This window comes from Microchirus variegatus (genome assembly GCF_963457635.1).
Source record: "Microchirus variegatus genome assembly, chromosome: 20".
In the NCBI taxonomy this organism is placed as follows: domain Eukaryota; kingdom Metazoa; phylum Chordata; class Actinopteri; order Pleuronectiformes; family Soleidae; genus Microchirus; species Microchirus variegatus.
The window spans coordinates 21556321-21581763 of record NC_139821.1 but is presented as its reverse complement, the minus strand read 5'-3'; the positions used below and the strand labels follow the sequence as shown (position 1 = coordinate 21581763).

Genomic DNA, 25443 nt, shown 5'->3' with positions numbered 1-25443 from the left:
CTATTAGAACTCTGGAAGCAAGGAGCTATGATCTTAAAGAAACTGAAGTATGGAGGAAATGCTGGTTTATGGAAACTGCTCAGGCAGCAAAATTAGGAACTTTATTTATCTGGTGACATCATTTTCTGGGGGTGGGTGTCAGTACCAAACCCTATACATCTCATGTCAATTAAATAAAAAAGAGCAAATAATATGTTCTTTGTAGTTTAAAACTACTTTGTGCAACTTTTACCTTTTTTATTCCCTCACGTATCCTCTGACTGTCCTTATATACTCCCACACAAACTCACACACACCATAAAGTGTACATCAAATTCCTTTCCTGTACCTGTTTATAAAGCCAGTTGCTCTTGACCACTGGGGCATTAGGGTTCCTCTTGATGGAGTTGGACCTCTTGCCAAAGTTGTGAACTTTTTTGGAGGACCTGGAGGGCTGCGAGATAACAAAAGATAAAGTCTGAGTTATATTTGGACATATTTATCTGACATACATCATCAATCAGAAATAAACCCCACATTGCACTTGTGTTTGGACCTGGCATTTCAGAGATTCAGGGATACAGAAAACATCAGTTTCCTCCACTGATCTCAGACAAAACAGTCTGACATGACTACTGTTCTGTGCAGTGATTCTGTATAAAAAACAGCAGCATTTCCAGCACTAATAAACGTAACCACAGAAACAGTTGCTGTATATTCACATCCCATATTCCCAAAATATCAGCATAACCTGAAGAAAACACTGAATAGTTTTTTGTGGACTATAAAGTGGTAGAAAATGAGTGAGTGAGAGTCAACGTGATGATTTATGATGTGCTGTGAAGGCAAAAAACACAAAACATGTAGGCAGGTGCTTTGCTCCATGTCTTTCCCTCTCTCTCTCCCTTCACTGTCCATTACTTTGCATTAAAGTCAAACAAGGCTCAAAGCATCCAATGAGAGCAGGAAACATTGGTGCAGCATACTGTCAGATCAAGCTGCTCATTCTCTGGATTCATATAAACCACGAAAGTCTGGAAAAAAGTCTGGAAAAAATCTTAATATTATACCTAGTACCTGTATATCTAGTTTGTGTTATTCTTATATGTGCTTTAAATAATTCTGTATTAATGTATACATCTTTTCTACAATTTTTATCAACAAAGTCTAAGGTATTTCTCTCCTTTTAATATTTGTATTCAAATATCTTCAAGGACAAATGTTGCAAATTAGCAGCTGCAGTAAACATTATATGATACCTGTTCTAGGTGTTCTTCATTTTGTCTAGGTACAATGTATCTGCCTCTATCAAATGATAAATAATTAGTGTCTGATCTGGAACTGCATCAAAGATCTTGCCTTATATTGATGGTGACATTTTAAGCAGCAGATATAAACAACAACTTCATTATTTACACTGCAAAATTATGCAAGAAATATTCAAATGCTTCATGCATCTTTTACATACACCGTGAGTGGGGTTGTAACTAAGCTTGGTCATTGATAATGACTTCTCATGAATCCATGCAAATGATGCAGAGTTATGATTTCTTTTGGCCAGTTTAGCAGTGATCTAACCATGCATTTGTATTCCATGTGTGTCTGAGTGGTTTATGAACCTATATAAATGGACATGCTCTGCAGCCTAACAGAGCAGTGACCCATTCAGAGACATTCACTGGTCGCTGACTCAGATTTTTTTTTTTTTCTTTTTTACTAACCCACAGCATTAATGAAACAACAAATCAGCTGTGTGAAAGATCACAGCTGCTATTTCCTGTTCACTTATCAAAAGCTCTTGAGATAATAAACGCAAACAATGTAAAAGGAGAACTTCATCCATCCAATCACACGTCTCCTAAAGGCCTCTTTTCCATTCCATGAAAGCAGTTGGAAGTTTCTCGCCATAACAGATAGTGTCCTCATTATAATGACAAAGGAAGCTGCACTTCTCCAGTGGAGATGCTCTGCATTCCAGCTGCAAGAGGAATGTACTGACAAACTGAGCAGTGACAAAGTTCCTGCTGCAGCTGTGAACCTCAGAGCAGAGAAATCAGCCTGTTCCCCTTCTCTTTATATGGGCATAACAAATTCTCCATTCACCTGCACAGCTGACTTCAATTAACCCTCACCACAAGTATACAGTATCTATCAGGCTCTTCTCAATCACTGCCAGGTCTTCAGTTTCCACAGCATGGAAACAGTGTCTGTCAGCTTTTCTGCTGTGAATTAGCTAATGAGAATTTTAACATTTTGTCTGCTTACAGCTTGTCTCTTCTTTTTTTATGACCACCTCTACCTCTCGCTCCCTTTTTGTTTTTGTTATTAATTTACAACTAGTGAGCACTGCTTTTCCCTTAGTCTTCTTAATTTGGTAATTAAGTTGGTTGAAGATTGCTGTTGGTCCTGTTATTGGCTATTTTTAAATTTTATTTAGTGTTGTTTAGGTTCTGGGGGCGTGCAGAGTCCCATGGTCCTTTGCTGGGCTTGTTACTTGTTACTTTTTGCCAGGATCTCAAACCATTTTCACTTTGTTTTTGAATATGTTTTGTTCATAAAAGGAATTATCATTGGTTTCAATTTCTCCCCATGTGTGCGTGGGTTTTCTCCGGGTTCTCCGGCTTCCTCCCACAGTCCAAAAACATGCAATATGGGGATTAGGTGAATTGGTCACTCTAAATTGACCCTGTGAGAGTGAGAGTGAATGGTTGTTGGTCTCTATATGTGGCCCTGTGATGGACTGGCGAACTGGGGTACCCTGCCTATCGCCCAATGTCAGCTGAGATAGGCACAGCACCCCCCGCGACCCCCCACAAAACAAGGAAACAAGAATACCAATCCTATAGGAAGTGTTTACATATTATTGGAGGTGTCAGGGTCAAATCTAATATGCGCATCTCATCTTCTCATCTTAAAAAAAGTGCAAATATGTCCAATGCACTGTAAAATCATTTTAAACACCTTCAGCTTCTCTGTCATATTCCATATCCTGTCCTCTGACTGACACAAACTCTCAGTAACACATCCTCCATTGTCTTTAATCAACTACCTTTTATTCTTTTTTACTTCCAACAATTCAGACCATTCTCCTCTGACCTTTTCTTTTGGCTCCACTTAGACTAAAAACTCTCTAAAGACTGCAGTTTTGCCATTCACGCACACACATTAATATGCAGCACTTCTATCAAACATTATTCACACACATTCACATGCTGCCAACTCAGCTGCCAGGAGATATTTTGGCTTCAGTTTCTTGCTCAAGGACTCTTTTGTCATGTTTCCTTTATGGTACGGTTTGGTACAGCACATCACGGTTTTGAACTGTAAAGCCCTGGGTCAGGCTTGCATTTCGACAGTATTTTACTTGGAAGGTGGGGAATGGACACGTCGGTGCATGACGTCGTGCTGTTGCAATGAGTAACGACCAGCAGCTCACTATTTTTTTAGCTCGGTTTGTGCAAACTGTTGCTCATTGTGTGAACTGAGGGAGTGACGTTTCTCTGTAAGCCAATCAGCTGAATGTCATAGGTGGAACCGGTCTAGCTCCACCCTGAGTGTACCATTTTACTCTGGTACACCAAGGGAAGGGTGCCAAAAATGGAATGGTTTAGGACTGTTTGTTTGGTACAATATATTAGGTACAAGATGAGCTGGGGAGCGAACAGCAATATCCCCGTTTAGAGGATAACTACCTCCAACACCAAAAATCACTTCAGAGTCGCATTTGGTTTCATCACTTTTTGCTTCTACCCCTTTCCATGAACAGAAGCTCATGTGCTGTATTTGCCGGATTTGATACATCACTGGTCTTCAATATACATATAAGCCCACAGTGAATTGTGAGCCAGCCTTACATTCATGAATTTTCTACCACCGGGTTTGGCTCCAGCTGCCGCAAAACCCTCATGTGGAGAATAAAGAGGTACACAATGAGTGGGTGACTGGATCAGAGACTTTGCCATCTTTAAAAAGTGGGTCCAAGTTCAAAAAGTAAACTTTTGTGTAGACTAAAAATGGTCTGCTTAGCATCTGAAAAAAAAGAAACAAAAAAATGCATCCCTTGGGGTCTGTTTGGGTTGAAAGCCTGGTTGATTTGGACAGGCTTGGATTCATTCTCTCGCTCAGATCGCTCTATTAGTGACTGACCCGTGTGGATGAGGTGACAGTTGCAGGTGAAGTGTCCGTGATAGTGGGGCTGCCAGGGAAGGTGCTGTAGTCCGAGCCACCTGTGTAGTTTGAAGCCTCGCTCATGGTGCTCAAGGGACGTTCCTTCTTGTCACTGCTGCTACTGTCCTGCTCTGATGAAGCCTTAGGAGCCAGCCTGCCACAGGGCAAGAGACATAGAGAAACAAAGAGAGAGGGAATCAGTCAGACTTTTGACCTTTATAATAGGTGTACCGTACCATGTGTGACCGTGATTTTTCAGATGGTGGGTGATCCATCACTGAACACTTTAAAACCAATAGTCCCAATAATCCTGGTTTTTACTTCACTCTCAGAAAAAGTTCTACCTTGAGAGTACAACTGCTTTTCACTCTTAGACACAGGTTTGTACCCTTGAGTTTTGCACAGGTAGAGACCACTGTTGTAAACCTAGTGTAATTTAGGAGTGCAGTTTAATGAAGGGTGTAACCTGGACGGGCTTTCAACCTATTCCAAGTCCAACTCAGGAGCACAAATGGGGTTTTTCATTTATACAGTTCTAGCACTGCTTGACTTGACTGGACTCGGACCTTGATGATGTATGGCAAATACATATGGACAAATATAACTCAAACTTTCTAATGTGTTATCTCACAGCCCTCCAGGTCTTCCAAAACAGTTCACAGTACCTGGTGCTTTTTTGGTACCTGTTCAGGCGAGTATCCAAGCGAGCTGAGCCAATACTAAAATGTGACATCAACAGACATGCCACTGACTGGCAGAGTGCCATCACTGGAAGAGTCATAGACGCATCATCTGACATCAAACTGCACAATGCTGAACTGTAGATGATTTAAATAGATTTTTAGAAATACCCAAACATTTGTTAATTTCCAACATTTAGCAAGGAAATTAGTTGGTCATTAGTTGTGAGTCATTAACGTTTGTGTCTTCTATTCTAAATTCTGATATTGTCTTCTGATATTGTTCCTTATTTGAAGAAGTTGTACATTTATGTACTGTAAATACTTTGTAATCCAATCCAATTTGCCTAGATTGTATCTAAATAAATGGCACATAAATTAAGTAAAAATGTGCCCCAATAGTTTTGTTAAATTTGCTGTTTTTATTTTATTTGTCTTTTTCCTTTGTATAGGTTTGTGCTAATTGTTCTGTACCATCAACCTGCCTAGAGACAAGATTTGAATCCAATCTGGCATGTTTACAAATCGATGTTCATTTGTATGCAATCTACCTAATTCTTAAAAACAAAACAAAAGAAAGAAGACTATCTGATTCTGAACACTTTTAGCTCAGATTCTGTTTTGCTTGGCTGTCAAAAGATTAACATTTTTAATCAGATTAATCACAGGGTAGCTGTGATTAATCACGATTAATTACCATTCGTAAATATGCCAAAAAAAATCTAATTTTCTCTTTATATTGTTGTAGGAACGGAGAGATAAATACAGTATGTGAAAATATAAATGTAAAGAACAATAAAATACTGTAAATAACTTGTAAAAACCTATACAAACTTAGAAAAAAATAAACATTACATTGTAAAAAAAACCATTAGAAGACAACATAAATAAATAGAAAAAATAAAATGCTGTAAATAACTACACAAAAACTACACAGTGCACTGTAAATAACTCACATTATAAACAAAATATAAAGTATAGAAGTTAAATAGTTTTCTTGGGGAACTAAACCCACAGCAGGAGAAGCACTGCTTCTACTAGTTAGCTAACTAACGTTAGCGTTAGCGTCAGCTAGCATACTGACGCTAATGTTAGCTGCTGTCTGTGTCCACGTTAGTTAGACAGTGACTGTTAATGTTATGATTATATCATTATCTGCGCCAGCAGCGCCACTTACAACTGTGTGTCTTTCTTTCTTTTTTCTTCCTCTTCTAACTTCCTGATTGATAACTCCTCTTCATTTTCCTTCAGCTTCACACGGGTTAACGTGAGGAGACGTGGGGCCTCTTTAGGGAGGTTTACTACTGAGATGTCATTGCAAATCAACCCTTGTTGTTTAATGGAGACGGTGATGCAGCTGCTCACTGATGCATTTAGGCTCTGAGTGTCGGGAGCCCCCCTATCGGCTCAGGGCCCCAAACAGTTGCCCGCCGCCTTGCCTGTTCATAAACTGCACGTCTGCTCGTAGCGCGATGAAAGTGAGAAAGTGCGTTAATACGTTAAACAAATTAACGCGTTAATTTTGACAGCCCTACTTTTTTGGAAATACATATAAATAACCAATTATTCGACATGGTAACAAGTAAAATGTGGCATCTACTGATGCAAAAATAAGTAAATGAATATACAGTCCTGTGTTGAATCAAAAGCCCAAAAAATTATGTATTTTTTTAATGACAAAGGCCTTAAGGACGTGCAAAGAATGTGAGAATACATGATGAAAATATCTGTAGACAGGAAATAATCTCCTTTTATTTGTCCGTAGTTCAAGAGTAGTTTCTGTCCTGGAGGTTGGGAGCATGTCTCGTAATACTGCAAGGTACAGACAACCCATAGCCAGGTGGAAAGAGAACTTGTGACTGAAGGGTTGCCAGTTCCTGCCAGGTTAAGGGCTGTGGAACCCCTAAGCAAGGTACCCAATCCCCATTGCTCACTGTTAATTGGACACTCCTCCAGCCACTTCTTGTACTGGTCCCAAGCCCAGGAAAGGAAGGCCATCCCGCGTAAAAATATTTGCCAAATCATATTTGCGGATCATCTGCAATGGCAATGTTTTTGGACTGTGCGAGGAAGCCAGAGAACCCGGAGAAAACCCACACACACACGGGGAGAACATGCAAACTCCTTGCAGAAAGGCCCTTGTTCCAACCGTGGGCCCTTTATACATTCAGACACTTTAAATGAACTGCCAACTTGACCTGATGAATGCAACAAGCTCAGTGTTCTTTATTTGTTTGTCCTCAGTCGAACAGAGGGACAATAGATAATTTTAGAAAAACAAGGTTTAAAGGTGCATTATGTAATACATCTAAAGCAACTGGCCATAACATCCTCCTAATATGTCACAGAGACTCAGGAATAATGTTCATATAACAAACTGAACTCCAAAATATTTGCATTAAAGGTACACTGTGTAGTATTTATGGGTTTATATAACCCAAAATCCACTTTTTTATACATATTATGTGCTCCTGCATTGTCTAGTCGCTGTATAATATTGTTTGTTTCATTTTCGTAGTGTTTCAAAAAGTCATGTAAAATAACATGGTCGCGGGCCGCTGTTGCATTGCCACGACGCCATGTTTCTACGGGAGCCTGTAAGGACAAACGCGAGAGAACAAATCAAGCGTCGCTTTACTTGTAGCGGAAGTTCAGCCTCTCCTCTAGATGGCACTATAAACTACTTACTTCACCTTTAAAAAAATATTTTGCAGATTGAAAATCATGTTTATGTTTTGAAATCATGTTTTGGCGTCATGTGGAGCCACCTGCCGCCGTCTACCAATCATTGCAGTCAGTAGAGTCTCAGCTGCCGAGCAACCACAGGTTGCCAGTTACGCCAGAAAACGAAACCTAAAAGACCTCAGTATTTTGAATTTGAATGTAGTAACCGTTTTTTGGCCACATTCTTACATATGGCACCTTTAAGGTCCAAGACATTTACCTAAATAACAACTTAACTTAAACTTAAAATACTTCCCCAAGTCTATTTTCAGCATTTTCCAAAAACTTTCAAGGGCCTTGATTGTATTTATTTTTAAGGAATTCAAGGACCTCTTGTTATTTACCAAACCTGAGTGAGGAGGAGAATTTCCTGTCTTCCAGCTTGGACTGGTCAAAGCTGGAAGCACATGCATTTTGAAATTAGTTTCATACACGAAGCTCTGCAACGCGAGAAATTTTATTTACAGAGAACATTTAAAAAACTTAATAAAAAGAGAGAGGAAGTCAGTGCATGCAATAGACTCGAATGCACACCAACATTTTCTTGCGAATGATGTAATGGCAAAACAAATACATTGCATTTATTGTGATTGCAGCATACGTGGAGGTGTTTAGCATTTGAAAACATTGTTTCCAAAGGGGCCTGATATGAGATCGCTCTGACTTTACGACTCAGACTGTGCCAAATTCAGAGCAGCTGAGCATGAGTGTGAAACTAGTACTAAAACACACACAGACACTAATCACACAACCAAGCAGTTTTTTACTTGTCTTTTCAATCCTTCCCACTGTCTCGCTGTATCAGAATGTTCATCATTCAGTCATCAACCTTTTCTCCATAAAGCCTTTCCTTTTATCTGTCAGGCATGCAAACTGGTCAGGGGTGAAAAATGTGACAAGAGTGTGCAAGAAGGGAAATGGCCGTTACGTCACAAAACAAGCACGATTGACATTGAGACCAATAGTGCATAGTTAACTTAAGAGTAAAAAATTACTCAAAACCACACATTTAAAAAGAAAACTACAAAATGACAACGCATTGACAGAAAAGGCTTGTATTGTGGCCAACAACATACCTCAATAAACATGGGAATTCACACTGAAGGTGTGCTCGCTCGCTGCTGGTCAGCTCATATTGGCCCCGCGCTGATGTAGTCTATTCCTGCGAGCATTCTGCAATCAGAGATGCGTTGGCTTCCAATCATGTAATATTCACGCATGCGTTCGTGTTCATGTTGAGTCAAGATGCACTCGTCTGAGCGTGAGTAAAAAAAGAAGTAAAAAAAAAAAGTAAAAAAATATTTTCTGTGCGGATCTACACGAATCACACAAGTCAGTTTGGTATTCAAAACAGCGAATTTTGGCGAAAAGTGAGGAGTTTGCATGTCTGATCTGTTTCTTCTTACTTCAGTGACGTGCTGATGAAACAGGTTTGTGGGAGTGTTGTTGCTGCTGCTGCTGCAGGCTCTTACTCAGTCATATACGCTTGGCTGGATCCTTGCTTAATCCCCTTTCCCATGTTCCACTTTTCTTTACATTTTGTACTTTTCCTGCACTATGAGCACCAGTGTTACTGATGACTCAGAACTATCAGCTGACAGTATAGAATGACCATCATGTTTTTTATGACCCCTACGGGGTTGATCACTACGAAGGAGTATTAGGGCCAACCCCCCCAAAAAAATGTGGCAGAAGAAAAAAAAAAAGAGTCAGGCACAAAAAAACTTGTTTTGTTCAGGAGGATAAACCATAGAAACTTGGAGGAGGTGGTTGCATTCATGCAAAATGATATAGCTGGAACGGTAGATACAAGAATTACTTTTTTTTTTCTTGTGACAGATTTTTTTTTGGTGCCGTTTTTTTATTTCTTGTTGTCTGACCTTTTTTTTGTGCCAGATTTTTTTTTGCCTGACTTTTTTTGTTTTTTCTTGTGCCACCAATCTACAGGTCTTGCAAATATTCCACAATAGAAGTCATGTTGAAAAAATTATGCATACAGGAAACAAAAATGCCAGAGTGCTTTTACTCAGGACTTGTGTATGAGACACATGCAACAGATATTGGTAGACCTAATAGCCATTGCAGCAACAGCAGCAGCATCAGCAGCAGTTACAGTTTGGTGTCACTTAAAAACAAATTGTTGTGTGGTGAATCCAACTTTTTTTCAAACACTGGAATATAAAGCAACTTGGAGAAAAGACAGAGGACCTTAGTCACTTAATCAGGAAGTGAGCCAAAGCTCATGATCCCACACTGCTCTCAGATGTCATCAAACAAGCTCTTTTGTTATTGTTTTGAATGAGTGAGAGAAGCCTGGTGGCAGAAAGTACATAGTTCAAGGCAAAATCCTCAAACATATCAGCAATCATTTATATTGATCCTCTCATTTGAGTTGAAGTCATTTTTTCCATAGACCTTGAGTTGTTTGTTTAACCTAACAATGCCTAGCAAGACATGGAACATGCAAGATGGGTTTTAGTCACTTTGGCGTTAGTGCTATTGGAAGCTGCAGCTGCAGCAGCTCCTGCAGTCATGTGATCGATCATTACCTGGTGGGAGCCTCTATGGGCCCGTCAGGGTGGACAAGCTTTCCACAATTCATGCTGGAAACAGAACAAAGGAGGCATAAAAATGACAAAAAATAATAATCTTAATAATCATGTCACATGAATATAATAATGACAGAAATCATATCAGAATGGCAAACATAAAACAAAATGAAGGTTGCTTTAAGACAAGTGTAGAAGAAGAGGGTTTGAACTAATATGTTTTTCTTGAGGGTTTAAATGAATCATGTGGACATAAGTGAATGCAGGAAACTTTCACCGAAAACAGAAAAACCCTTTGTTCTGCCAGTGGCTCCCTCCAGGCCGACTACTGATCATTAATTTAGAAAATACATGGTTTTCCCCAACAGCTTTCCCAGTCTTAACTTTGATCCATCCACCAGCATTCTGAGCCTCCCGTTGGTCCAGGATCACCATAACACTGTGTCCCTCAGATTCTCAGTTTGGGGTGTCTGTTATCATCATGTTCATATGTTTTCCTCTTCTAATCTTTATGTTCTTTGTACAACCACGGGACAGCAAAATCAAAATCAGAACCTCCTCGAAGCTGTCCGGAAATCGTTCTCCATGGCCTCACCAAACTCCTCCCACGCCCGAGTTTTTGCCTTAATGACCACCGAAGCTGCGTTGCGGTTGGCCTGTTGGTACCCATCAGCTGACTCTGGAGTCCCACAAGCCAAAAAAGGCCAGTTACCCTAACCGCTGGAAGGTGGATGGAGGTGCTAAACATGGCCCAGTCGGACTCAATGTCTGCTGTCTCCCTCGGGATGTGTTTGAAGTTCTGATGGAGGTAGGAGTTGAAACTCTCTCTGACAGGGGACTTCGCCAGACGTTCCCAACAGACCCTCACAACACGTTTAGGTGTGCCAGGTCTGACCGGCACCCTCCCCTGCTACCGGAGCCAACTGAACACCAGGTGGTGATCAGTTGACAGTTTCGCCCCTCTCTTCACCCGAGGGTCCAAGACATATGGCCGCAGGTCTGATGACACGACTACAAAGTCGGTCATTGACTCACAGCCAAGGGTATCCTGGTGCCAAGTGCACACACCCTAATGGTTGAACATGGTCTCCGTTATGGACAATCCGTGAAGAGCACAGACGTCCAACAACAAAGCACCACTCGGGTTCAGATCCCACCTCCAGGTCTCACTGTCATTGCCAACATGAGCATTGAAGTCCCCCAGCAGAAGCAGGGAGTCCCCAGCAGGGGCACTTTCTAGCACCCACTCTAGGGACTCCAGAAAGGGTGGGTAGTCTGAACAGTTATAGGCACAAACAACAGTCAGCACCCGGTGGAGGAAGGCTACCCTCTCGTCTACCAGGGTGAACCCCAATGTATAGGCCCCAAGCCGGGAGGCAATGAGTATGCCCACACCCGCTCGGCGCCTCTCACCTGGAGCAACTCCTGAGTGGAAGAGAGTCCAAACCCTCCCGAGGAGACTGGTTCCAGAGCCCAAGCTGTGTGTCGAGGTGAGCCCGACTATATCTTGTCAGAACCTCTCACCGTCGCACACCAGCTCAGGCTCCTTACCTCTCAGAGAGGTGACGTTCCACCTCTCTAGAGCCAGCTTCTGCAGCCGAGGGTCGTACCGCCATGGTCCTCGCCTTCGACCACCACCCAACTCACACTGCACCTGACCTTCATGGCCCCTCCCACAGGTGGTGAACCCATGGGAAGAGGGACCCATGTTGCCTCTTCTGGCTGTGTGGTGTGTGTGTGTGTGTGTGTGTATGTGTGCACAAACTGCCTGTCACATTCTTGTTTTTTTCTGCTTTTCCATAAAGGATAGGAGAGTGTCATCACTGGAAGAGTCATCCGACACAAGAATCAAACTGAACAATGCTGAATTGCAGATCAGATAAAAAGACTTACAAATCCCAAAATGCGTTAATCTCCAATATTTAGCAACAGAAATGTAAAAAAAAATATTAAACAAAGGAGTCTGTTAAGTGACAGCATTGCAGAAAGCCAGCAACGGTGAGCTTCAACTGTATTTCAGTTCAATGACTGTGTCAGGCGAAGTCTGTGCTCTGGTCATGCAGGAAGTGAATGATGTTGAACTAATATTTTTAATTAACGGATTCTAATAATTCAGTTCACTGAACTAAACTGCTTTGCTATTTGCTAGGCTAGTGTTGGACGACGACGTCATGGTAGTTTTGTGCTATGCCGACCTCGCCCACGTTGAGGAGGTACTATGAAGTAATGAAAAACACTGTGACTGATACCAAACCAGATATGTGTCTGTCATATTTCTGACTTCTGAGTTTGTGTTTATACATCATAACTTGTGGAGAACACTGCAGTCAGTGCCAGGTCTTGCATGTCCAAGTCCAAAGACATTAATCGTACAGTATGTGCCACTTTTCAACTCAAAGATATTCTTTCTGCCATCATCTCTGTGCCAGTCATGTGAAACAGGGTGGACGTCTAATTAGAGGCATCACTGCAGTTACATCTGCACTAACACCTTTCCCCTGTTACTTTCTCACCTTTACTCTGCTTCAGTTTAAAAATACACAAACCATGCTCACCTGATTTACATAACACACACACACACACACACTAGCATTGTGGCAGCGTAGATAATTGGGACGGGAGATAAATCACGTGTGAAAGTGAGAAAGAGAGAGTGTGACAGACAGACAGAGTGCAGCTGCACTGAACTTGTTAGCTGTAAAAGTGTGTGTATCTTTATCTCAGCTGCACATTCACAGAATAGGCTGAAACAAATTCAAATACCATGGCGATGACTCTTTTGGAGGTAGAGTGTGTCATTGCAGCATTTTGTTTGTCTCTACCGCCCTAAATTTCGCTTTCAGCACCATATTCTTGACTATTTGTTGCCTTATTGTGGTTTGTCTCCTGGGGATTAAGAAATAGTTCAATTGTAAGATTTGTGTTTATCATTTGCAGAATTAATCCCATTTCTGAGCTGATGGGTTGGAGGCATCCAGTAGTCAGTCATCCTGTGAACAGGGTGAGCGAGGGAGAGAAAACTTCTGTGTAGGTTTGTGAAACTGCCATAAACAAACCTTTACAAAGAGAGGGGTCCATGAGCTCCAGAAAATTAGTCTGTAAAATTAATTCTGGACATTTTTTTTGTACAAATACAGTCCAGATTATCTTATCTTATCTTTCCAAGTGGTAGTGGTTAGCACTGTTGTCTCACAACAAGAAGGTTTGCACGTTCTCCCTGTGTCTGGGTTTCCTCTCACCATCAAATATACAGTATATGAATGTTAGACACATTCGGTTAGGTTGTTCCAATGTGGTGGCGCACTGAGTTGCAGCGGCTCAGATCAGCCCTCCGTCTCACCTTATCATTTTGTTGTGCAATTTCAGTTGTACAATGACAATAAAGGTGTGTTCCAGTGTTGTATTTTGTGACTTCAAATCCTTAATTCTGATTTACCTCAGTGACACAAATTTACTACGTGAAGCAGCAGTAGACCAAAAGTCCCTTTCATCATGAGATAAAAATGCTTATTTTCTCCATGGGGTTTGGTGTGGGAGAGGGAGCTGTCAGTTGAAAAGGGCTGTCTATAAATGAGACAAGTCTGTGGATATCATATATTTAAACAGGCATGGGTTTTATTCAAGGAGCTTTTTGTTTTTCCCTGCTAGTTCTAGGTGCAGGGGCACATACTACACTCAGCTACAGTATATGTCATTTGCTATTTATGTATCAATACTTTGTGGAAAGACACTTCAAAAACGAAATGTGGTGCTGTGGTACAATGTCTGCATATTCATTATATAGCTATTGGTGTTCTGTCAACATGCAACAAGTGCAAACAGAATAGTGAGTCTGATGTGTGTCCTGTGCAGCTCTCAGCAGCATGAACAGCCGCTGCCCTAGTCCACACTGTATGTAATCCACTGACAGGGTTTCACTAGAGAAAGCAGTCACAATGGAATCAGACCTGACTGTGAGGGGGTTATTGTGTAAGCTTCCCGCAGGCAGTGGCTGAAATGACAGCTGAGTGACTGTGGGTGTATGATACCTGCCCAGCATAACTGTGTCACTTTGCAGATGCGTGCAGTGTCACACAATGATTTACCATAGCTCTCTCTGACCGACAACTTGGTGTCTCTTGCCTTCTCCTGGTCTCCTCATGCTGAGCTGTCTGCCTGTCTGTGTCTGTCCATCCATGCTGATAATTCCTTCTCCAGTGGTCTGCTCACTCTGCTCACTCTGCTCACTCCCACACTCTTGAGCATCAGCCTCATCCATGTGTCACACAAGCATTTGGCAACTACGGAGGATTAACCAGTTGAAATGTGTGGTTTCTTGCAAACCACAGATACACATGAGTTTATGTTCCTGAACATACATGCATATCAAAGTGATAACACTGTATTTTTTTTTTACAGTTATGCACGGTGATATCTGTAATAATGTTTTCTGATTTTGTGTTTCTGTTTTCAGTTAATGTCATTGTGTTTTAAGTAGTGGTGGGCATAGATCTTTTTTTTTTTAATCTAGATTAATCACACTGTAATCTTGAAATTAATCTAGATTAAATGGATAGGTTTCATGGTATATGACGGTATTTTTTTTCATGCATAATCAGGTGTTCACAGTATTTTCTACTGGTTGAAAACAGAATGACTGCAGTAGATTAACTTAGGATGGTCTATTTTACTGACATGAATACTGTAGAGTAACTCCACACTAGTACAGGTTCACATGACCCCAGAAAATGATGCTGTTTACAAAGAAGAGCTACTCATGATTCTAAAGAAGTGAGGAATCGGAATGCAATGACAATTGCAGTCAAAATACAGAACTTTTACTGTGCAAATCAACATATTTTATAAAAAATTCCCCGTGTTACCTGATGTGGAGGGTGCCGACCTTAACTTCATTGATATTCAAAGACATGCTTGCGAGGGCTGTCAAAATTACTCAAAAATGATATTCGAATATTCCCTCTAAAAAACACAGATATTCTAATATATTCGCATAGTAGTCGCATCCGCTGCATCTGGAGGCTTTCAATCAGCCAGACTGTCAGGTGACGACAGCATGACGTCAATAGTTTAAACATATTTCACAACATAGTACCTTCATAAAAACAAGTAAATAAACTAATGACCAAGAGTGCAGACCTCACTCGCTCGCTCACTCACTCTCCCCCGCCGCCTCTTGCCGACAACACGGCTTCACACGCTCTGCACACACTGGCTTAAATGAACAACAAACAAATGTTGAGTGTTGATCAAAGTTTTGTGCAAACAGTTTGGTATTCATAGACCCAGCTCCCAGCTGGTGTGTTTTCAGTTAATGTTGTTGTGTTTTTCTATTTGTGGTGGTGATTTGCACTTCAGGGTCACCGTATACAACTGAAAGTTGTGAAGCGCGACCTGCACAGTTATCCTACAATTAAGGAGACTGTAACAATGGGTCCTATGTCGGAATTACAACCCATAGGTATGTCATTATAATAGGTGGCCCCTTGTGGTAGATAAATAAAAGCAATCTGGTATCTCGAGGAGTTTTCCACTGGCAGTTTGTGGTTAAGGCACTGCACTTCGGTGTGATCGACACAGGTGTCATTGTCTGTAACTTACTGCCTAACCCTGTGGGCCCGGATTCAGGGGTTGGTCAAAACGACCCAGTTATAATTCAGTTGGAGGAGAGTTTGACTGAATTTCATTTAGTGTGAACTGCACAGTGATCCTGACTGAAAGTCATGTCGTGAGAACAGCACAATGATCCTCCAGCTGAGGGTCATGAAGTGTGAACTGTACAGTGATCCTGTGAGTGAAAGTCGTGTAGTGTGAACTTCACAGTGATCCTACAACTTTGAAAGCCATGGAGTGTAAACTCTGAACTTGGAAGTCTGGACTTAAGACAGTGATCTGGTCTAAGCAGGAATTCTGGGTGCCCAGTCTCTTCCACAATGCCTTCTGTCCCCATACAGTAGCACATATTCACAGTGTCACAGCTGTACACTGCAGCTGCAGCAGGCTTTCCATGAATGTATCCATCTATTAGGAGTTCCTTTTGACTTTTTGCTTTCATAAATAATATATGCAGAAGTAAGAAGCAGATAGTGCTGTATGAGTGTACAGAGACTTACTGTTCGTTTACAACAAAGATGCAGTTGTCCTGGGAGGGAACTCCTGACACCGGGTGCTTACATGTCACCTTCCGCTCATTGTGGCTGCAGGGAAAGTCAGAGATAGACAGGAAGGAGACAAAAACAAGAGGAAGACACTGTTAAATCATTGGAACAACAACACAATAGCAACATGATGAAGTTACACATTTAAAGCAGCAAAAGGGTTAATTAGCTCCCTGAGAGACAAGTTGTGAGTGTTGCCCTCAGAATCATACAAGCTAACAGTCACACACCTGGAGCCGTGGGTGATGCTGAATTTCAGCATGATTATCCAGTCTGGTCTGAGCCGTGAAAACAACAAATCACTGCAGATGAGCAAGAAGTTCCTTTCATTCACATAAGTGCAACAAGTTCCCACAAGAAAACAGTATCCAGAGTGGATAGAGCAAAGCAGTGTGGACAGTGTGACAGAGAGAGCAGCAGAACTACAGTTAAGTAAGTCTCTCTCTTTTACTCTCTCTCTCTCACACACACACCCACAGACACACACGCACACACACACACACACACGCACACACGCAATGGCACTTCCTGCACACATTTTTCCCTCCTACATTTCCCCATCTTTCCTTAGATCCCTTCTTCAGGACCATTTTGACATACAGACTGAAGCAACTGGAATTTGAACCACACTCAAACTCAAACAGTGATCATGGACATAGATAAGAATAAAAACTACTGTTACAATGCTTGTATATTTTTCACTAGGAATGGTCAGAGGTCAGAAATAGGCCGGCCATGCTTCAGATCCAAATCCAGATGCCGGTCTGTCCAGTAGGAATGAGCCAATACAATACTTGGTATCTGCATCGTTACGATACTGAGCCACTATTAGTCAATTATTTAATTGCAGATAATCCCATTGATCTATTTTGTAATGAAATTATACTTAAAAGATTAGCCCCTTGGTATAACTGCACAACTCGTGCTTTAAAACAAACCACATATTATTTAGAAAGGATGTGGCGCTCCACCAATCAGTCCTATTTAGCCTGGGGCCAGAACATCCTTCACGTTAGCATTGACAATGGGTAGTGTAATGTAAATACTGTTATAATGTACATCTATAGAGGTCTCCAGCATCATTGTGTGCCAGAGGGCATAACCTTGGTTCCATAACGTCAGCTACTGGAGCTCTATACTTGGACATGTAGAGTAGACCAATTAAATCATGTAGTTTCTGAATGGAAAAAATACTGACATTACAAACATTCTAGAAAAGTGAGAACTTTACTAATATGGGGCATTTATTTATTTATTTATTCATGTCTGCAAATCAGCAACACATTAATGTGAGTGTATCACACAGGTGAGCACACTCATGTTCCCCTCATCTCTGAGACCACAGTGAGATTCCTAACAGATCGGGGTCTCTCGAGGTTTACCATGTGTTGGCAGCAGATAGCGGCTGAGAATGCACACTTTTTTTAACATCCACATCTGGGTCCAGCAAATGAGCAAGACCTGCAGGGAGTCAGGGAGAGAGTGGCAGTAGGCTAAGCAGACGTGCAGCTCCACCACTGGGATTACTTTGCTATTCCAAGGGCCTAAAGCTAGAGACTAGATTTGACTTTTGAGTCAAAATAACAAAGAAAGAAGCATCAGTCTCATCCTGCAATGCTGTATCTGGAGTGAAGCTGAAGTAAGTGAGGCACATCTGGCTCTGAAAATAAGACAGCACAGAAGCAGGAGTAGCATATCATAAAAAAAATGACAAGCAAGTGAATTCATCAGATTTCAACAGGCTTTCAGCTAACTTAAAGCGGCAAGGCACCATTACACTCAATTTCAGACACATAGCGAGACAAATCACAGTCTGATGTTGAGCAATAGGTCTCCATGTGAGTTGTGCCTGATCCAATTTTAACATCAGTCACATCTCTGCTGCTTCCCTGAAAAGCATGACGTCTCTCAGCAATTGCCTGAGTCACTCTGTGTCACCAGTGACAAAGGTTCATTCATCCCATAATCAGCAGAAACCCGTTGAACATGAGCAGCAACAAGCAGCAGTAGGAAAAAAACAAATTAATTGAAAAAAAAAAATATTGGACGGAATATTCAGTTGTGAAAATAATAGTTAGTTTTATCTCTAGTTTATTTGCATTACCATTAATGGTTGAACAGATGATCACATACTGTAAGTGTGTTTTTCTTTTTTAATCATAATATATTTTAAAAAGAAAGGTTACTATGGAATTATTTATCAAAAACCCTACCTACCTATTAATATTTGTCTCACAGTTGATTGTCTTTTCTGTAAATAACATTGTGTGAAACATTTTTTTATTATGTGTATCATAAATCATTTAATAATTAATGTTTTTCTTTCCATTCTGACCACGATTCATGCGGCTTTTAAAGTGGATACACATATTTTGTGGGTAATTATTGGGTCACTGAACCAGATTCCTTTTGTACAGTACATCTAATGTACTTTTTTTTTTTTTACACCAACTGTAACATTATTACACTTCATTCAGGAGGAGGACCAGAGTTAAGGGTAATGTTGTTTATGCTAGCAGCAAGAATATTTTCACTCATATACAGATGCATCACCCCAGTGTGAAAATTGACAGAAGACAAACAGGCAAACCTTTTTTGCCAAATAAATGAAAAGCATGTTTAAATGCAGCAATGTCTCCACTAACTCTAACCCTAAGATCTGTTGTTGATGTATGTATGTATTTCTAAAATCATGTTATGAACTGAACCATGGATCTTGTGAACCGTTATAGTCCACCTGTCTTGGTCTTGGTCATGTGCATTAACACACGTGTGGCACTAAAACAAACAGTCAGTGAACAATAGCTCAGCTAATTCTGTCAATGTGAAATGTCAAGTAATGTTTAATCGGTCCTCATTGTGGTCAAACGTGCTTTTGTTTTAAATGCCATGTGAACAGCATTTGCATGGTTCTCTCTCTCTCTCTGTGTGTGTGTGTGGCTGCCATTCACCCTGTGTCCCTCAGGCCAGGCCTCTAACCTTTCAGAAAGGCCATCAGCATTGACAGCCTCCCTCCCCTTTCTCTTCCTCCCTCAATTCCTTCCCCTCTCTTTTTTTCCTTCTCAGTCATTTTCAGGTTCTCAATCACAGGTCAGCTCTTCAGCTCTTGGTCTTCCACTTCTCTCCATTTCCTCCTCCTCCTCCTACTCTCCCTCACTTCTAATTCAGGGCAGGACAAACAAACACTATTAATCAATAGAATATAATAGAAAAAGACCTCTTGTACAGGTGTAAATACATCCAAGTATGGACGGATCCATTCTACCAGACCACTCCAGGAGGTGGGCAGTGATGCATTGTGAACAGATTAAACAGAAGTGTAAATGCCTTCAATGAATCTCCACTCACCTACAATCTGCGTTGGTCAGTTTTCTTCTTGTAAAGGGAGACTTTTTCCCCTGCTTCAAAAAGCAAAGAGGAATCCATACAATAACTTCACGCGTGGCTTACGTAGTTGCGCACAGAAGGTGAGGTGCCTTCCGACACATAATGCCAGGTGTAAAGGGGCCTAAAACAGTATACTGTCTGTCAACAGTATATATATATATATAAAACTGTCCCACATCTGCACACTAAATGACATTTAAATTAAGCAAAACTATAAGAACGGTCATTAATCTCTCCTTTAGTGACTACATGTGTCTCATTCACATCTGCTCACTGTAACATGCAACACCCTCCACCTTTATAATACGTCATAATATACAGCCTCTCTTGTCTCAAATCAAGCCCATGAACAGTGTTTTCAAGACCTGTCTAGAAGGTGCTCCAAGAGCTAATACCAGCATTAAAGCAAAAAAAATAAACAAACTGCACCATTTGACCTGATTATATGTGATTTATTATTATTATTATTATTATTTTTTATTATTTTACTTAACAATTACAATGCAGTTGACTATAGTTCCAAGACAAAGCATGAAGTTGATGTGCTGCACAAAGAGTTTATTGCCTATTTCCAACTCCAGTCCCTAGTTAAAAAAATGGGTCAATAAAAGAAGAGCCCAAGAACCAAACAAAACAAAACAAATAAATATATAAATACAAATATCCAAATTGGCAGAGATTCCAGAGCTTCTCAAATGAAACAGCATTACCACTCAGGGTCAGCCTATTTTTTCTCATTTAAAGGGGTAATAATATACCCTATTTCACCAAGTTAACCTGCAAGAAAAATAATTCCAAAGCAGCGATGTTTCTCTGGGAAAAATATGGAGAAAAATAATACTGCAGAAGCCTCGGGCTCGAGTGAGAGAGCTCACCGCTCCAGATGAGCCGGGGAGCGGCTACACAAGCAAGGCTCTCCTCCGAGAGAGAGATCTGACAGAGGCGGAGGATATGCAATCCAGGGACTGCACAAACTGACATAATGATTAGATATAGATAGATATACATATGTATAGATATAGATTGTAATCGCAAAAGGCTATAGAGAAGAGGCAGGTAGGAGAGCGGTTTTGTTAACCGTCACTGAAGTGGATGATTTATGATTGGATGATTTCCCACGACATAACCCGAGAACTCCGCCCAATTGAAACCCACATTTCAACAGTTAAAAAGACTTAGATTTGGAATTTGAATGAAAACTGATTTCTAATATTTGTACATGTTAAATATTATGTGCATAAGACCCTAAATTACATAGTTAGAAGACTTTTGTGGATTTGGGTTTACAGAGGCTAAGTTAACATAGATACGTGAGCATTATCTCTGCAAAGTTTGACTTTGATCAAGTAAAGCAAAACAACATTTAGAGAGGTTTTAGTACATACAGTCTCATTTGGCATTTTGGCACCATCTGTGCCATTCATATTTTCTCATGTATTTTTATATCTATTGGTGTTCAAAATAACAGTTTATGGCTTTGTTTGAAAGATGTCTATTTATTTCCCATTCCAAAAATGAACACCAGATGGCAGCACTGTACGCAAGCCTGTATCTCAGCAACCGATTGGTCGATTTGAGTCAATGACACCTCATTTGATTCATCGCCAAAATGAGATTGACAGCATGTGACAGATTTCAGAATGAGAATCAGCAGAACGTTGGCATTTGACAGGGACAGGCTTCTGCATATGGAGATTGTAATGCATCCCCCAGGGTCCTAATGTCCGTTACAAACACCCAGAATGATTTGAATGTAACACAATAAGTCCGTCTGACTGGATATTGCATTGTTTTAGCAGTGCTATAAACTTTGCACAGACAAACATCAAAGATGAGTGTAGAGGTTTGAATCGTCTTGAGATTTGCAATGGCTTACTCGCTTGTCTGTTGTTAGCAAGACTCTCGGTGTGTAAAAAGGCCATGTTATCTTCCCCCTGGCCTTTAGACAAAGCAAACTGCTGACTACAATTCTGAGACTGAAGGATCCATGTCACTGATGTCATAATATAGCTATTTAACACAGATTTGACCTACAGGATTTCAGTGACAGCAGCTCTAGGACCAAAAACAATCAACCATCAACATCTATCCTCGTGGGGGAAACTAATGTTATGGCACAAAACGGTCGTCATCACCAAACATCACATCACAGATAAGCACTATTCACACTCACATTGGCAAAATGCTATGTCCACATAAAATCTCCATTTAAAACAAAAATGTAAACAGTCTGTGTTGTTAGGTCTTAACCAGTACAACACCAACAGCACTCAGACGGATTGGCACTGAATGAGAAGTACAGTTACATGACTTATTTATGACATAGCAATGAAATCTTTACCACTTCAAATCCCAGTGCATTAAATACTTGGCACAGGTCTGGCTGTGATACGGCCTTCCATCTCATATTGTGTGTAGCAGTTGAACTCAGGATAACCACTTAATTTGACACTGATGTATTAAGATATGCATACATATGCTGAAATTGCTGCATGCAGCTTCTTTGCTTCTAACTCAGACAGCAGCATATGTGCAGTCATTACAAAAGAAAATGACGTGGCTCCAATTGCAAATACTAGGCCATGTGGACCTGTGTGTACACAAACAAGTTAGACAGCAAAATGTTTTGATTAAGCCACAGTGAAAAGCCCCAGCATTCTGATAAATTTCTCTGGTTTCAAGGAGAGCTAAAAAATAAGTGGTATTGCTGTTTGTCATGGTTCATGTCGGGGTTCTAGTCACTTACCGTGACCCTATTATTCAAAAAACTTACATACAACTTTTCTCACTAGCAACAGCAGCAGCGCATTTATCCTGTCATAGTGATGGTGATGCATTGTTCCATGTCCTGTTCTTCCTCCGGTGATGGTGTAACTGGCAAAATCTGTCCAATTCCCACAGTATCAGTTGAATCAAATGTTCCCATCCTTCACTCCTGCTATCACTATGAGAACAAGGTATGGGGATCTCTAAGTAAATACCTCACCATTTGATTTGATTTGATTTGATTCACAGGGCTACATCCTTACAATTTAACATTATGGATGCATTGATGTATCATAACTCATCTATCCAATCCACCATCATATTTTATTAATGAAAATGGAACAAAATGTTTGTGTTTAATACAACATTAATTCAGTCTACAAGTAAGTTGTGAGATGCACCCACCAGTGTATGTGTAGGACTGATGTACAGTATGGGCCAATTCCAATTCCTATCTTAACCCTCAATCTTAACCCTCAAGCTCAACCCTTAATCTTAACTGGCCTCAAAACCAAGTGTTGAGGGTTATTTTGTCACTTAGAAATGGGACACCCCTTAAATGCAGATACGTCTTCAGACTGTAGGGGGCAGAATAACGCGAAAGCTGCGTCCAGTCTGTCAACTCCAAAAAAGAAGAAGAAGAAGAACACATTTACGTCAGGATTATTTATTCTGATCCGTTTGTCAGTCAAGTTATTAGGTTGTCAGTTAGTTATAAGATGATACTCATACAAATATTCAGCTGACAGTTACCACACACCACGGCTTATTGAAAAGTAAACCGCACCGGCCGACTATTGACAAAAGATCGTAAAATAAAAATAAATGTTACGCAACAATGACGTCAGTAATCCATAATATGGGCCTAAAATAAGATAATACAATGGTTTTCATCATTTTTATATCTCTATTAACAAAGAAAATACTTCATTTGTATCGCACTCGCTTCTCTGCTTTCGACGCCATCTTTCTCATGTGAAAACACGCAATGCATTCTGGGTAGCCCTTGCTCCCAAGGGTGGTCTCGGAAAATCTCAATATTGAGGGCGATACAGCCCTTAAACTTTAAATGCACAGGACATATTTACACTCACTATTTGGTGCGTGTGCAAAAAAAGAAAACCGTTGTCAGAGGAAGCGAGGAAGTGGAAACGACTGTCTGACCGAGTGCGGGGCCACACATGCGTAAACATCAGATCGGCTTTGTCACGAATGTTGAGAATTAAAAATCACAGAATCGCGAAAAATGGACCGGCACAAGCATGGCTCCAGGCCTCGTCTTTGCCGACTCCATTGAAAGTCAGGGAATGGAGGGGGGAGTATCAGTGATGATAAAGTGCTAGATAATAATAAGATGTTTAGGGTGGTGTCGTAATAATATGTAGTCCTAGACTGTAGGGGGAGCCCTGTAGAGAAAAAGATGAAAAGAGTGACCAGTATTGTAAAATTAAAAACTATCTCCATTTAAACAAGCATTTTAGCTCAATAATAAACATAATCCACATCCACATAACCAGGAAATTACAGTACATGGTGTAGGTGCCTTTTGAAGTTTCATAAAGCAGTGGTTCCCAAAGTCTTTTTTTTTATTTTTTATTTTTTTTAATGGAGCCAGCAGAGTTTCCCCACATCTCAAGTGTGGACTGTAGCAAAACTGTGTTGTCGTTGTGACAGAAATTCTTAATCTATTGCCTCTCCCTCTGGTAAAATATTATAGAACTGTTTATCGGGAATCTTGTGACACTAATGCCAGAAGTGTATAATGGAAAAGCGCCATAAGAGAATCTAACGCATTCCAGAGACAATTATACTCAAAAGTATAAATTGTCTCTGGAATGCGTTAGATTCCAGAGACAATTTCTCTCTCAATCAGAGAGAGTGGAATCAAAGACCCTGTTCCTATAAATATGTCCAAAAAAGAATTGATAGTTTCTAGTCCAGATTTATTTCTTTACAGCAAAAGCCAGCTTATCGAGATATTAAGTAGACATTAAGTAGAAAGTGACACATGAAGTCTGCCACATGTAGCTTTTAAGGAATGCTGAGCATGTGTTGCATGTGTGACCAAAACGCCTACTATACTGTCATCGACCTCAATGTCATACTACACTATTTCGTCCAAAATCTGACAATTTTTTTGAAAAAAAAAAGTGTTGGTCCAAAATTTGACAAAAACGACATGCTATACTATGTCGTTCAAAATTTGACAATTTTTTGAAAAACATTTTTTTGGGTCCAAAACTTGACAAAAACGTCGCGCTATACTATGCAGTACGTCATAGTACAGTATGTTGTCCAGAAATGGTCAAAACTGGTCAAAAACGTCATACTATAGTATGTCGTCCATAAATGGTCCAAAACGTCATAGTTTAGCCCTGAATGATAGTATCACGTTTGTCCACCGGAGGGCAGTTTCAACAGTTGAGCAGCCATGAATGATGTAATATCACGTTTGTCCACAGGAGGGCAGTTTAGATAAATCCATCTGGAATCTTCCACTTCCTGTTTGCCATTTGGAGCCAGCAGGAGCAGGAGGAGACAACCGGGAGGAGGACGAGGAGCAGCGGGGACAAACATGTGGTAACTGCTGCTTAAAAATGATCCACACATGTCTTAGATGTTCTATTGATGTTTACAACTGTTGTTAACATCCGTGATCTGATCACAGGTGTTCACATGCCACCACCCCGCCGTAAATTGGTGTGGGTGTGTCCCACGCCACCCCACCGAGGTCCACACCGATTTACGGCGGTGTGGGTGAAAAAAAATGTGTGAAATAAAATGGCATAACCCATTCCATTCATGTCACCACCGGACTGGTACAACCTTACTGTTGTGAACGAAACACTACGCCACAGATCCCTGAGAGATTTGGTAGCTCTTGGTGCTTTTCAGTGTTCACTTTGGATGTGGAACCTTAAATGTTGGAGGATAAGGGAATCGAACCCAGAACCTCAAGCTAGCTATCAACCAGATCATCCCGATTAACTCCAAAAGAGGCAGAACATGATTCTTTTGACTGGATCATCCATCCAG

The 25443-nt window shown here is 40.7% G+C and overlaps 1 protein-coding gene across 1 annotated transcript in view; it reads right to left on the bottom strand.

The window, feature by feature from the left end:
* The window catches only part of LOC310941869 (pleckstrin homology domain-containing family A member 5-like), a 133694-nt gene that overhangs the window by 47100 nt on the left and 61151 nt on the right, over positions 1-25443 (bottom strand). Inside the window, exons 4-7 of the mRNA XM_083907117.1 lie at positions 16210-16293; positions 10100-10153; positions 4126-4300; positions 329-433 (exon numbers count right to left, since the gene is read on the bottom strand). Coding sequence (XP_083763243.1) covers positions 329-433; positions 4126-4300; positions 10100-10153; positions 16210-16293 — 418 coding nt within the window. The remainder of the gene's footprint in view (positions 1-328; positions 434-4125; positions 4301-10099; positions 10154-16209; positions 16294-25443) is intronic.